The sequence below is a fragment of the Leptonychotes weddellii genome, chromosome 12 (assembly GCF_054177405.1).
Source record: "Leptonychotes weddellii isolate Sample4059 chromosome 12, ASM5417740v2, whole genome shotgun sequence".
Taxonomy (NCBI): Eukaryota; Metazoa; Chordata; class Mammalia; order Carnivora; family Phocidae; genus Leptonychotes; species Leptonychotes weddellii.
In genome coordinates this window covers 13513570-13529424 of record NC_138380.1, presented here as the reverse complement: position 1 = coordinate 13529424, position 15855 = coordinate 13513570, and the positions used below count along the sequence as shown (strand labels likewise).

Here is a 15855-nt window from a genome sequence, read left to right as displayed (position 1 = left end):
AAGGCAAGCTGTTATATCAAAGTGACTTGTTTGAGACAAAGGACACTTTATACAATAGAAGGCTCTCCATTTAAAAGATATAACAGTTCTAAATATATATATGCCCATAGGCTTAAAATATATAACAAAAAATGACAGAACTTAGAACAAATAGACAAATCCATGGAGTGGGAAATTTTAACATACTTTTTCAATAATTGACAAAACAAGCAGATTAAAAATCAGGATATTTCAGTAAGATTCAAATAACCTAATTAGCAAAGACTGTGTGGACATTAAGGAACACTGCACCTAATAATACACATTCTTTTCAAACATCAAAAGAAAAAATTTAATTGGCAGTCTTAAATTTCACAGGGTTAAAATCATACAAAGTCTAACATAAACTCAATGCAATTAAATCTAGAAGATAATAATAGATGAGAAAATTCTCCAAAAATTTGAAAGTGAAGAAATGAAATTCATACAAAAGCTAAATGCAGCAATGCATGATCCCATACTGCAGCCTGGACTAGAAGGGGAAAAGTGATTTAGAGGACATGACTGAAACAAATGATATAACTAGAATATGATGTGTAGAGTAGGTAAGAGTATTATCTTGGTGTCCATTTTCTTACATTTAATTATTATACTGTAGTTGCATAACAATACCCTGTGTTTAGGAAATGCGTACTGATTATTAAGGTGTTAAAGAGTTATGATGAGTCAATTTTTGAAAAACTAAGCTGTGTAAAGGTAGAGATCTCTGTACCATTGCAGATTTAACTCAGAAATTATTTCAAAATGAGCAGTTAGAAATAAATGTAAATAAAGCATCAAAGAAGAAATCCCAATGGATATCAGAAAATATTTTTATCTGAATGATAATGGAAATAATATCCTAAATATATTGTTAAGGCCATGATGAGAGGAAAATAGATATCATGAAGTGTATATAGTAGATAGTAAGGATAAAAAGTAAATGCACTAAACAGTTACCTCAAATTAGAAAAATGAGTATATTAAACCTAAAGTAAATGGGGGGAAAGGACATAATAAGGATAAGTACAGACATTAATGAAGTAAAGTCAAAATTCAAATCATTCAAAAGACTAGTAAATTGACAAATTCCTTTAAGAGTGACTGAGAGCAGGCCCACCCAACCGATGCTAGGAGCAAAAAGGGGCATGAACACATCTCTAAAGGCATTTAAAATTATGAAAAGGTTATCTGTCAATAGATTTGAAAATTTTTACTTGAAAGAGGATAATTCTTAGAAAATAAAACTTAACCAAATTAACACAAGATAAGCTAGAAAACCAGAATAGCCCTTTAATGTAAATCCATAATTTGTAACTTTCTCACAAAGAAAACTACAGACCCAAATGACTTAATTGATGAATCAACAACATAGGTGCAGTAAAAAGAACACCTTTAAATACATACAGCCTTGTCCAGAGAATGATAAAAGAATGAATTCTCTCCAACTTGTTTTTTGGGGAATAAAAATAGAAAATGACAGACTAGTCTCACCCATGAAATGAATGTGAAAATTCTAAGAAATAAAGTAGGAAACCAAATCCAGTAGTATTGTGATTTTTGGACAATATAATTGCAACCAAGTTGGCTTTGTTTTAGGTATACAGAGTTCATTTAACATTTGAAAATCATTAATGTAATTCATATTAAAAGAATAAAGGGAAGATACATGATGATTTCAATAGAGACAGAAGAAACATTCTGTAAAAAAAAAGTGTGTATGCACCCATTAGGAAGATCTTAGCAAATGAGGAATAAAGGAAATTTCCTAAACCTGATAAAGATTGTCTATAAAAAGGACTAGATAACATTGTAACTGGAATATTGAAAGTTTTTAGACAAGCTTAGGAACAAGACAACAATGACTATTTTAAGCATTTCATTTAACGTTACACTATATCAGGGTCCCAAAGAGTGCATTATATACAAAGGAAATCCAACAGAATTATTAACTGTGTTCCCCTTTTTTCTAATGCTGGCAAACCTATTTATAATACTTACTGATTTAAGTGCACTTGCACTTTTAAATCATATTATGTAAAATACTGTATTTTATGCATTTTATGAAAAAATAATAAAACTAGTTATCTTCTACATTACTATTTCCCTGGAGCTACTCTTGAGTTATCTACATAGTTTGTCAGAGGTTATCATGTTGACTTCCAAGTTAAATTTTTTAAAGTGCTGTATGTTACATTGCTTGAAGCCTTATTGCATGCAAGGCATAACATCAAGAGTTTTTCTTACTCTTTCCATTTTTCCCAAAGGCATATATTTGTGACCTCTGTGGCACAACCACCTAATGTTTAACAGTGATCTTTAAAATGTGTGTTTACAGCATCAAACTCTCATAATTATGAAATTGCAAAATAGTAAATAAATCTACTTAAATATCTGTGACTACTTTTTGCCAGGTCAGCCAAGTGAGCTCTCTAAGACTCTAAAACTATAAATGATAAATGTGTATCTTCCCCAAATTTCCAAAATAATTTAGAGTATCCATGAATAATATCTGTAAAGACTCCCTCTTTCTAAAAAAAAAAAAAAGACTCCCTCATTAGGGATAATTTTGAGAGCATGAAAAACCTGCCTTCTAGAGATATATTAAAATGTTTTTTTAAAGGTTATTATTATTTACATCTTTTATAATCTTGTTATCTTAAATTGTTTCTATCTGGGGGCTTTTCCTCATTTTAGATATATTAGCTTGAAATAATTGGCTTGTTTACTTATCTTTCCAGATACCAATTTATAGAAGAAGCTTTTCAGAATCAGAAAGTGATCATAGATACACTAATCACCAAACTGATGGAAAAAACAAAATACATAAAATTCACAGGAAATCAGATCCAAAACAGGTAAATTTACATTTGTGGTATTATAAAAATCATCTTTATATAATGTATTAAGTATATTTACTTTTAGAACAGACATTTTACTTAGCTCATGGTAAAATAGGTCCAAGTAAGCTGTTAGATGGCTCTAATAACATGTAGTTCATAAGACTTCTCCAAAAACTGGGTTTCTGGAAATTGGGCTGGAAAACATTCTTTTCAGCCATGAAATTTCAAAACTGTTGGTAATAAACTACATTGAGTAATGGCTCATTTATCTGGTAGGTATTGATAATTTATAATTATCTGGTGTTTCAAATTTTAAAGAAATGCCAGGATTTAAAAACAAAATCAACTGTTTTTACCAGTACGGTAAAATACTTTACTTGATTATATATATAAAATTGCTTTTTTAAGTGTTGGCCAACTTTGAGATGCCTTCTCTGTGCTTTCATCTTTTATCTGCAATAAAGTGGAGATCTTAGGACACCATTAAACAGTTTCACAGACGTTTTATTCCTTATCAGATACAATACTTACATAGTTTCTACATGTTACCTGTTATACTTTTTGTCTTCCATAGGAGTCCTCCTCTTCAACTGTACAAAGGCTCATATCTCACAATTCAGTGATTAGGGGAGTAAACCACTAACCTCCACATGGAAGAGGGAGTTTGTCTGTCTTCCCCATTTTTTTATCCCATTTGGAACCCACACTGACATATTTACAACCTTTACAACACCTATGAAATCCCATATCTCCCTTCTTTTGTTGTTTTGCATACAAAAGAAACCTATCACTACCTAAATAAATCAAGAAATGCTTTTTAGAAAGAGCCTGAATAAGAGAGTCCTCACAGGGGATTTGAATCACTCCTAGAGAAAAAATCTTTCGTGGTTCATCTTCCTTAAGACCAATCATCATAATCTGTTATACTTGTCATTTTGGAGCATGGCTATGGTGGGAATTTTTTCCAAGTAATTCCCTGGTTTAACTGAATTCTTTTAAAGATATTCTTAAGCATAATTTACCCTCTTCTTGATGCTTCAGTATTATTATTATACCCATTTTTAGTCATTGTGATAATACAGTTCTATTGTGTCTTTTGTTTTTATTGTTCTTATCAGCTCTCATTTTACCTTTCTCTTTCACATAACAAGTGTATTAACCAAATACTGTTTTATTTACCATGTTCTAATCACAATACTATTTTTGCCAAATAGAGTAAGTGGTGGGTTTAAAAGTTTTTTATCTGAGTAGTTGAAAATGTGTAAAGGATATTTACAGAATGATAGAGATAGTTCTGGGTGCTTCTACCATATAAATGACAAATGGTAGCAATTGTAAAATAACTAATTTTGTGTAAAAGATCCACCCTTGACAAAATATATTCTTGACTTTTATTCTATCATGTATACGGTGTGACCTATAAGCCAAAGTTCACTTTTTTGTAACATACAGATGTCCATTTGTTCCTACACCTTTTGTTTAAAAGACTGTATTGTTGCTATTGAATTGCCTTGGTTCCTTTGTAGAAAATCAGTTGACAACATAAGTATAAGGTTACTTCTGAACTCTATTCTTTCTGTTCTCTTGTGTTTTTCTTTTTTGCCAGTACCCCCACTTTCTTCATGACTGTAGGTTTTTATAGTAAGTCTTCAAATCAGGTAGTGTGAATTCTCCAAATTTGTTTTTTTACCTTTCTGTTAATGGTTTATGCTGTTTCTACAAAGTCATACATTATTGAATGGAAGGATTTTGGTTTTTGAATTGTGGTAAGACTTAAAGAATCCTTGGATTAAATGCTAATTGCTCATATCTGTATAGACTACCTGATTATAAAAGGATTACATTTACTGGGTTGGCTTACTTGGTATTAATTCATTTTTATGCATGTGCAAACATAGCATTGCTTGTCCTTTTTTCATCATGTTCAACCATCATGAGGATTTAAATTAGTTTTGGGGGGTTTGTTTCGTTTTGTTTCAGGGGGTTATTTGCTTCCCAGATCTGTCTGGGTTTCTTGATCTCATAGCCAATATTGGTGCCAATTAAATACCTTAAAGAATTTACAACAGAGAATAAAATCCATGCCCTATTGGTTTTAAGTTTCAGTGGGTAACTTTTGGAGAAACAGACTGGAGAAATGAAACTTTTTATTTATCTCAAAATGTTTAGTGTGGGTGTCCCATTATTCTCTTCTGTTTCTATAAGATGGTCTGGTGTGATGCTGTGTATTTTCTTTCTGTCTATCTCAATCTCCATGAAAACAGCATTCCATTTTCTCTAATCAAAGGAGAAACGGTACATGGTAGTTGATGAAACATAAAGTAGTATTTAGCTGCTTATTTCAAGACAAATGTGTTATTAAAAGTAGCAAACTACTATTGTTCTCTTTGCCTCTGTGCAGGTATAATGAATGCTGTACCAGTTCAGATGACTAAGGGTGACACATTTATACTTTCCTACTTCTTAGTTACAGTGGATACAATCAAACACTTTCAGAGTCATGGTTTTCTTGTTTATAAATCATTTTTTTTTTTTTTTGTCCACCTTTTAGGCCAAGTATTGATTTTCTTGGGTGATTTTCATCATGATCTTTCCAAACCATATTTTCTTAAAATGTGTTCATTCTCTTACAATTTTATACATTTTGATTTTAAGATTGAATTAAGTGACTGTGTCTTTCAGAAGAATTACATTTCTGCTATGTCATCTTCAGGAAAGTCGATTCAAACTGAAGGACCCTTAGAAACAGCTGAGCTTTTAAGAGTTTAAAACAAAACTTGGCCTAAGTTACATTAAAAAATCAATTTTAAATATTAGAAAACAATATTCTGCCTTAGATTTTAGATTTTTTTCCCCTCTTTCATTTAATTTTCAGGATAATCGAAGTAAATCAAAATCAAAAGCAGGTGGAACAGGATATTAAAGTTGCTATATTTACATTGATGGTAGAAATAAATAAAAAAGGAAAAGCTCTACTGCATCAGCTTGAGGTAAGTTACTGTTAATGGGACAGTATGTTGTAGCAATTTAATATAGTATTTTTTCATGTATTTGTGAATTTGGAATCCCTTTTTCATATAATTGTTTCCATTTATGACTCAATAATACTTTTCCATTCCCAAGTTTTATTTTTTTTTTTTAAAGATTTTTTAATTTATTTATTTGACAGAGAGAGACACAGCGAGAGAGAGAACACAAGCAGGGGGAGTGGGAGAGGGAGAAGCAGGCTCCCCGCAGAGCAGGGAGCCCGATGCGGGACTCGATCCCAGGACCGTGGGATCATGACCTGAGCTGAAGGCAGTCGTTTAACCAACTGAGCCACCCAGGCACCCCATTCCCAAGTTTTCTTTTGCCCAGTTCTACATTGTAGCTGACAGTTTATGGCTTAGCGTGTACTTGGTAGCACAAAGCACAATGCCTTGCTTGAAGAAGGAGCTCTGTAAATGTTGAAGAGATTAATCATTTTAGATTCATTGAAGTAACAACTTTGGGTCCCCGAAGCGGTGCAATTGAGCAAAAATTCTTAGAATGATAACAAAGCCGTATTTCATTTTCAGACATACACATTTAATTAACCTTTTGAGAAATTAGGTAAAAGGATATGCCTTCTGCTTTCAACACTTTATAGTCTTAACTGTGAAAGCAGTATGTAGCGAGGGTTGTTCAAGGCACTTAGGATAGTTGTTTCTCACCATGGTAAGAAAGATATGGTCTTCGGGGGCTTTATTACACTCATGAAGGTCAGGATCCAAAGTCAGTGTTTGAGGTTACAGCTTCTTCATGGTATATTAAAGTAATATTAATTGCATGGTATTTTAGTATTCTTTTAGTACATTGGTGCAGAAAGAATTCACAGTAAAGCAGCAATTTACAATGAGAAGAGAGTAAGAATTCTGATGTTTAAAGATGCAAAAAAAAAAAAAAAAAAGAAAAAGAAAAAAAACACTCCTAAAAATAATTTAGTTCAAACTCTTTATTTTGTAGTTGACAAAATTATAAGGTCTTTGTCAGAGAGTCCTATCCTTCCTGGGAAAGCATGGTCATTCCCATGGTTTATCAGACATACAAGAAACAAAGACTAAAATAATTCTCTGTTCTTCTGGAAACAGATACTTATTTAGTGAAGAAGTGTTCTGTCCAGGCAACCTCATTTACGGGAACTATTTTTTCAAGGTTCTTTGATTCTTTTTTTGTTTTTAAATAGAAGCATTTAAACAATTTAAAAAGTTTTCCAAGCTCTGCTTAAAATCAAACATCACTTAGATTTGCTTTCTCAGAGATTAGCAGTGCACACATTGCTGTGGCTCTTTCCAGACTTCTCTGTAAATCGGAATCACTTGAAGATAACAAAAGATGACCAGATCCCAAATCTCTGGGAATGAACCTAGTCATCAGTATTATTTGTAATCAACTTTATTGACTTACAGTTCTATACAGTTTTACTCTGATCCTCGTATCCATTCTCCTGGTTTACAGAATCCTCCTAAAACAAATGTAGCCACTTTTATCTAAGAATCCAGAAATCGGCCCAAATAGTTGTTACCATAGAAGACTCAAGTAACTAGGTAACTTCTCGTTGTCAGTATGCAATCTCTCCCAGAGTCAACAGAACTTATATTCTTTCTAGTATGTCTCCAAAGAAACATTTAGGATATTTCTGACCTCTGTAAAAAATAAGTAATCTCTAAACTTAAATTAGACGTGACAAAGCCATTGACCATCATTGCAGTTTTTCCCTTAATTCACTTCACCTGTGTATTTTCCAAATTTGAAACTGACTAGGGTCAGGAACCAGGTTCCTTTTTTTTAATGAGAATGTAAATCCATATTAGAGTGTAGCAATTTTACTGCTAAACTTCAGGATCAGTAGAAAACCCTACTGTCTTCCCCTTTCCTTGCAGACAAAGAGTTTTGGATAAAGAACTTTAAAACAACCCAAGTTCAGTGCGCGCTCTCTCTCTGTCTCTCTTTTTTTAAGATACATTTATTTGTTTTAGAAAGAACGTACACACGCAAATGGGGAGGGGCAATGGGAGAGAGAAAATCCTAGGCAGACTCCCCGCTGAGCACAGAGTCTGACGCAGGGCTGTATCCCAGGACCCTGAGATCATGACCTTAGCTGAAACCAAGAGTCTGATGCTTAACTGACTGAGCCACCCAGGCACCCCCAATGCTCTCTACTTTTGATTAATCTGTGTTCTTGCTTATGTACTTCGCTTAGAGGTATTCTGTATTCTGCTTTTATGTAGTTTTTCTGAGAATGCATTGGCTCCTCTAGTCATCTTATCAATTGGCTCCCAAGGTAGTTCTCAATAGACAGAAATCATATCCCTTTCTAACCACATACAAAGTATAAGTGTTGTCTACCATATGGCATGACTGGGCACAGAGTGGTTGCAGTCAAGACTGGAATGCCTGAAAAGTGAAATCCTGTGATTGCACAAATTGTGTGATCTGGTAATTTTATGAAGATTGCTGGATGATACTTCTATTTTATTTGCGAATATTGAATTTAACAGGCATTTACTCTGTCATAGTTAATCCATGGCTTTTGTCCCTTTTTGGATATTGGAAGTTGCATGAACAGAGACCTAAATTCCCAGAACCCGTCAAACTAGACCAAGGGCCTGGGGTGGAAGTGGGGATGCAGAGGCAGGAATGGCAGTGGTGATGGTGGTGGCAGCAGCAGCAGCTCTGCAGTATTGGGGCACAGTTTTTTGTGGCAGTGAGAGTGATCCTTTATACTAAGGGAGAAAAACACTAAGCATATTTTAAGTTTCTGTTATTTGGGTTCTCAGAGGTGGCAGTTATTCTAATTTGGTAATCTGGAAATGACCGTTAAAGTATGTTATATGCAGGACGAATGTTGACATTTTCTTCTTTTCAGAGCCTTGCAAAGGACCATCGCATGAAACTTATGCAACAACAGCAGGAAGTGGCTGGACTTTCTAAACAATTGGAACATGTCATGCATTTTTCTAAATGGGCAGTTTCCAGTGGCAGCAGTACAGCGTTACTTTATAGCAAGCGACTGGTAAGATAGACTAAGTAATGCATTTAACGCACCATCAAACCGCAGAGAAACAGTGGAGGTATTGGAATACTTGAAATTCAGAAATGTTCATTATTAGTCTGTTTGTACTGCATTGCCCTTTACCTATTTCTAATTTTTTACCTATTTCTAATTGGTCAAAATATTTTGGTTTTTAAAAATATATTTAACTGTCATGGTTTAGGTATAACTTCAGTTTTAATCTACCATTGTCATTCCTGTTTTATTCTTTTCTGGGTTTTCTCTGAGTGGCTATTGAACTTAATACTAAAAATAATGATAATAGTAAATATTTCCTGATCACCTACAGTGTGCCAGACACTAATTCTAAACATTGTCCACGTAATATTTCACTTAAACTTATGCATCATTTTGAGGGGTGGGGGGTATTGTTTGTTTGAAGTTTTTATTTAAATTCTAGTTAGTTAACATACAGCGTAATATTGGTTTCAGGAGTAGAATTTAGTGATTCCTCACTTATAATAACACCCAGTGCTCATCAGAACAAGTACCCTCCTTAATCCCCATCACCCATTTATGCCTGTCCCCTGCCCACCTCCCTCCCGTCCACCCTCAGTTTGTTCTCTATAATTAAGAGTCTCTTAAGGGTTGCCTCCCCCTTCCCCTATGTTCATTTATTTTGTTTCTTAAATTCTTAAATTCTACATATGAGTGAAATCATATGGTATTTGTCTTTCTCTGACTGACTTGTTTCACTTAGCATACTACTCTCTAGCTCTGTCCATGTCATTGCAAATGGCAAGATTGCATTCTTTTTGATGTCTGGGTAATATTCCATTATGTAATATATGCACCACATCTTTATCCATTCATCAGTCAATGGACATTTGGGCTCTTTCCATAATTTGGCTATTGTTGATAATGCTGCTATAAACATGTGCCCCTTTGAGTCCGCATTTTTGTATCCTTTGCACTACCTAGTAGTGCAATTGCTGGCTCATTTTTTATAGCTAGGGGCACCTGGGTGGCACATCCAGTTAAACTTCTGACTCTTGGTTTCGGCTTAGGTTGTGGTCTCAGGGTCGTGAGGTCAAGGCTGCAAATAAATCTTTAAAAAAAAAAAAGGCTAGGTATACCGTCCATCCTTATTGTATGGATGATGAAACCAAGGCACAGAGTTAAGTCACATGCCTAAGGTTACAAAGTTAAGAGGTATATAACCAGAATTCTATCTTGGACACCTGAGCTTAGAGGCTGTGTTTCTCTTGTCGACAGTACATTATTTACTCTGGCATCCATCTGTGGTACTGTATATTTCAACCCCATTTGCTACAGAAGAGTGGCTGTGTTATTAGATGAACAATTTTGATAGTAATCTATAACCTTGCTACTGAAAATATTCAGTCACTGCATACTACTAATCACCCAAGGATTCTGGTTTAATAGTGTGGAGTGGAGCCAGATTCTGTATTTCTTACATGCTCCTGGGAGATGCTAATGCCACGGATCTGTCAACTATGCCTTTAGTAGCAAGGATCTTGAAAATATGTAGCCACTGGAAGTCGAACCATATAAACATTCTGAAAAATTCCCGCCTTACCTTCATTTTATTAAGGATCCCACAGAGAATTAGCCTTTGAAATCAAATTAGGACATCCAAATCAGCTTTCTGTTCACCTATTCCATTTCTGGAATCAGGTGGCAGAATTTTTCTGTAACCACTTTGAAATAAGAAAATGTACTCCTGGATAAACTTCTATAAACTAGGTTCAAACACTGAGTTTAAGACTTATTAAAAAACTGATTTGTAACTCTTTCTTAAAACTATTCCTAATCATGCATTGTATTTACTCTTAGAATTTTTTTCTTTCATAATATTCAATGATACACTCTTTCTTGAGTCTTCTTTTTTAAACTGCTTTATTGATGTATGAAAAACAATTTCTATATAGTACTTATTTTCTCTGTTTTCCTGAATGTTTTTCTGAAAGTGAAACCGAAAAAGAAGAAAAGTAGAAAATTAGAGAATTGTCTTTCAATTATGAATGAAAAATTAGGAATATTGAATATTGTTATTACATACGTGTAAGAAGACATTCATACAGATAGTCTCTTCTGTTTAAAAATTTCTCTGATTTTATTCTATGATTTTGTTTACAATTATAATAAGAGAAAAAGTAAAAATAGAAGATGGTTACTTAATTTGCACAATGATTTCTTGACATAGGAGAGAGGGAGATTGTTTTATTTTACATGTAGGAAAAAATGGGTTCAGCAAATTATAAGGAATCAATTATAAGGAACCAATACCCAATTGACTAAATCATTTTTTTCTAATTTTTAAAAGCCTATGGAACCCAAGTGGGCCTTAAGGCATTACCAGTAGCCAATGTAGTTAATAAAATAATTTGCCTATAATGCATATAGAGCTGAGGCTCATGATTATTTGTAGACACTTATAAGGGTTTCCAACCTTGAAAAATTTGAAATTTGCTGTATCCTACAGCTCTGTTCTTCATAGTTCTTATGCTTGGTACATATAGCCATGTTTACTCAGGTTATCCTTTAAATGATGGCTTTTATGTGCTTAAAAAAATAAGAAGAAATGCCTTGCAGGTCTGAAATTTCAAGCTCGGCTTGGAATTCTCAGTTCATCTTTTTGCTATAGGAATTATGGTTAATAAAAAACAAAACCCAATGCAACAGTGGAATCTTTTCAGAAGTCCAGTTTTAAATATATTTTGAAACATTTTCACAGTATTTCCTCAGGATTCTTCTGTCAACCTGTTAACATTGAGTTTATCCTTATATAATTTAGAAGGAAGGCAAGAAATATTGACAGAAGAAAGACCAGGAGAGTAAAGCACTATCATTTTTTTTACTAGCAGTAAATATTTCTATAATAATAGCAATTAGGAAACTATTAAGTTATAAGTAGTAAAAAGGAGTTCTACAATCTTTTTTCTCCTTTTTCCTCTCCTCCCATCTAATGATTCTTTGAAGACCTTCTTTATGTTTTCCTGAATGTCTCAATGCCAACACCTTGCTTCTAATCCTTGGGGCTCACAGTATATGATGCTCTCTTGCCTGGGTACTGGTAGATTTCTTAGAATGCCTCTTCTTTCTCCTGAATAACTAATGTTCATCTTTTTAGAGACTACCAGCTTCAGTTTAGGTTTGTCTTCCTTTCTTCTTGGCAGCCTTTCATGACCAAGACTGGATTGAATTTCTCTTCTCTGTTTGCAAATCCTTTGTGCATATGTTCATCATACTTTGTGCAAAAATCATACTGATTTTTATCTACTATTATATTTGCGTATGTTTCTGTGACTCTCATTAGATTTTATACTTCTTAAAGGTAGGAATTTTGTGTTAATGACTGCTTGATGTATAGGAATGAAACAAAAGATTGATGGTGAAAAAATGGCAGATACGACATCTGTCAGAAACTCTCTGCATGTTAATTTTTACAGGATTGGAAATTCAGATACTTAATTTCTTCTTTATTTTAACTTCAATAGAAAGGAGATAATATACAGCAGTGCTATTTGGAAAGCTGTTTTGATGTCTTTTATATTTTAAAAAAGTTTTTTCATGTTTTGCTTTTTGAACAGTAGCTAAGTTTTCAGTGTGAAACCTGAGTACATTTAAGTTCAGATATATCTGAAAGGATTAACAGGTATATTTTAGGAATCATTGGGGTGCCTGGGTGGCTCAGTCAGTTAAATGTCTGCCTTTGGCTCAGGTCATGATCCCAGAGTCCAGGGATCGAGCCCCGCTTCGGGCTCCTTGCTCAGCGGGGAGCCTACTTCTCCCTCTCCCTCTGCCTGCCACTCCCCCTGCTTGTGCTCTTTCTCACTCTCTCAAATAAATAAATAAAATCTTTAAAAAAAAAAAAGTATATTTAATGAAGCATTATCTTCTATACCAGCCAGGCTTTATGACTTTTCAGAATTATCTAAAACATGTATCAGGAGATTTGACAAGGTTTACATTTTAGATGGGTAATAAAATAATTTGACAGTAAGAGAGGTCTTCTATCTTGACAGCAAAATACATCAGGAAAAAAAAATGTTACTTAATGAATAGTTTGCCCAAGTTTAATATTACTTTTAGACCTTGGCACAACTTAATTTGCAGATAGTAGCTATCTGAGTTGTAAATAAATGTGTCTTTTATTTTCTCAATAGCAAAAGAAGGGATTTATAGTCTAGTTAGTACCGGAAGGAGGGAAAGGTATGTCCCAAGGGGTTTACCTCATAGTTCCCTTTATTTAGAGCTGTTTTTCTTTTAAGAAAGTGCTCACATTTCTGATTTTAACCACTTTTTCTGCATTAATGATAAAGAAGGGAAAAGTTTATGTCACAGTGTAAATCAATAACTATAGAATAGTAGATATGAAGAAGCATATTTGGTCACAATCGTAGAGGTAATTAAGGAGTGATCAGAGTATACTAATCTAGTGAGTAGAGAATTGATGGAACAGGATTTCAGTGTAATCCTAGAATACCTCTTTGCAAAATACTAATCAGTTACTAAGGGGGAAATCTAGTGAATTTAAGGTGGAGAAACTGGGCAGCAAAATTCCCAGGTGATAAGGATTTGTATCAGCAGTTGTGGGACAGATTGACATCCTGAGCTTCCTGATCTGATGCACTAAGAAATGCACATTATCATTTATGTGGGATTCCTGACAAGAATGCCTTACTAAGTCTGATCAGGAGGAACTACACTCAGACCCATGTTGAAGGTCATCTTGCAGAATATAAGACCCGAACTCTTCAAAGCCATCAAGGACATAAATGACAGGGAAAGACTAACGAACTGCAGAGAAGTGACAACTAAATGCACCCTGTATTCCTTGATAGCATTCTGGGAAGTGACCCTGTTGGGAGAGTTGCCATTTGAATGAAGCCTTTGGATTGGAATGTAGTGTTGTGACAAACCTGCTTTTAGAATTTGGAACTTGCTGCTTATGTTAAGAGGATCTATGTTTTAAGATACACTCACTGGAGTGTTTGGGGTAGACAGAACCTCATGTCTGCAACTTGCTGTCAAAAGGTTCAGAAAAAGACAAGTAATAATAGTGCAGAAGCAGTTGGGCGGGCGCTCGAAGAAATGTGCTAATACATTAACAGTTGGGAAATCTGGGTGAAGAGTTCAGTTTTCAACAATTTTAAAATTATTTCAAAATGATTAAATTTTGGGAAATGGTAAAACGCGTGTATTTATGAAGGAAAATTCTTGGAATAATTATTTTGGTTAGCATTTTTACAGTGAGAACTGTTAGAGGATGTAAAAAATTAAAGGGAGGAAAAACTTAGGGAGAAGAGCATTGTGTTGCGTGCTGTTTGCTAAATACTGTGCCATGTATTCCACACAGTCCCAAAATAAGTTCGTGGTTTCTTATTCAGGATTTAGTATAGCTGTTGGACATAATTTAGCAACTGAAACAAATGTATTCAACACTTACTTATTGAATACCTGCTACATATCAGGCAGCATTCTAAGCACTGGGAGAACAGAAAACAAAATAAAATCTTTGCCCTCAAGGAGTTGCATTTTAGTGGAGAGAGACAGTGCTGAAATAAATAAAATATGTATACTGCTCCATGGTGTTAAGTGCTCTAGAGAAAGGTAAATTAAGGAAAGGAGTCTGGGAACATTGAGGTGGGGATTGTAGTTTTAGTTATGTAAGTCTATCTGAAGAGGGTGATATTTGAGCAAATACTGATGGAAATGAGGAAGCAAGCCCTGTAGGAAGTAAATACTCAAGGGAAGTAAATTCTGGCAGAGCACACAGCAAGTGCAAATATAGAGGTGGAAGTTTTTGTGATATAGATACAAGGAGGCCTGAGGGGCCGGAACAGAGTGAAGGAGCAGAAAGTAGTACAAGTAAGGTCAGAGAAGTAATGCAAAGTCAAATAGCACAAGCGTTGTAATTCATTACGAGGACGTTAGTTTTTAATCTAAGATGGGGAACCATTGGAGAGACGGACTTGAGGAGAAGAAGGACAGAATATGATTTATATTTTAACAGTCACTGGCTACTGAGAATAGATTAGAGGTAGTTGAGGGCAAGAGAGAAATAAGGGAGACCAGTTGAATCTTACTGCAGCAAGGTGGCTTTTCCAAGGTGGTAGCAGGAGAATTAATAGAGTTGATGGGAAAACTGGTAGGGTTATCCATGTCTTTTAAGGAGAGAACCAGTAGGATTTGCTGACAGGTTGAATGTAGGGCTTGAGAAGTAGAAAGGAACCACGGACTAACTCGGCAGTCGGAAAAGTAGTGCTACCAATAATGGAGATGGAGAAGATTATAGGACAAAAAGACTTGAAGAGAAAGATCAGAAGTTCCCTTTTAGACATACTAAATTTGAGGTGCCTGTCAGACAGCCAGGTGGAGACGTTGACTAAGAAGTTTGAAATGCAAGTTCAAAAGAGAGATCCAGACTTGGGATACAAATTAAGGAGTCATTTAAACTATGAGACTATATGAGATCACTAAAACTATGTGGGAATAGGAGAAAAGAGGGCAGTTGCAAGACAAAGAACCAACACTGGAGGCTGTGATGGTGCATTGGAACCCAAACCTATTCTCAGTGGCCCCAAAAAGTAGCAGCTGCTAAAATAAAGGCAAAACCATGAGAGTATAGTATGCTGAAAGCCAAGTGAAGGAAATGGTTTCAGAAAAGAATGGGAGGAGGGGAACAGGGGGCAGTAAAAATAGATGAGTTTTTTTTAAGAGTTTGCTGTAAAAAAGCAGAAAAATGGGGCAATGGATGGTAGGAGGAAAGGAGCCAAGAGTTTTGTTTTTAGCTGGGAAAAGTTAAAGCATGTTTATATGTTGATAAGAGTAATCCAGTAAAATGGAAGCCTAGGTGATACAGGAGAGGGAAGAAAATTGCTGAGCAGTGTCCGTAAGTAGGCAAGAAAGGTTGGATACTGTTGCACAAGTGGAAGGATTGACTTTAGAAGCATG

General features: G+C 34.7%; 1 protein-coding gene across 2 annotated transcripts in view; it reads left to right on the top strand.

The window, feature by feature from the left end:
* TRIM24 (tripartite motif containing 24) overlaps nucleotides 1-15855 on the top strand; it is a 96682-nt gene that overhangs the window by 54280 nt on the left and 26547 nt on the right. For both annotated transcript variants that reach the window (XM_006740391.3, XM_006740390.3), the window contains exons 5-7: nucleotides 2760-2876; nucleotides 5737-5851; nucleotides 8749-8895. In XM_006740391.3, the coding sequence (XP_006740454.1) occupies nucleotides 2760-2876; nucleotides 5737-5851; nucleotides 8749-8895 (379 nt within the window). The remainder of the gene's footprint in view (nucleotides 1-2759; nucleotides 2877-5736; nucleotides 5852-8748; nucleotides 8896-15855) is intronic.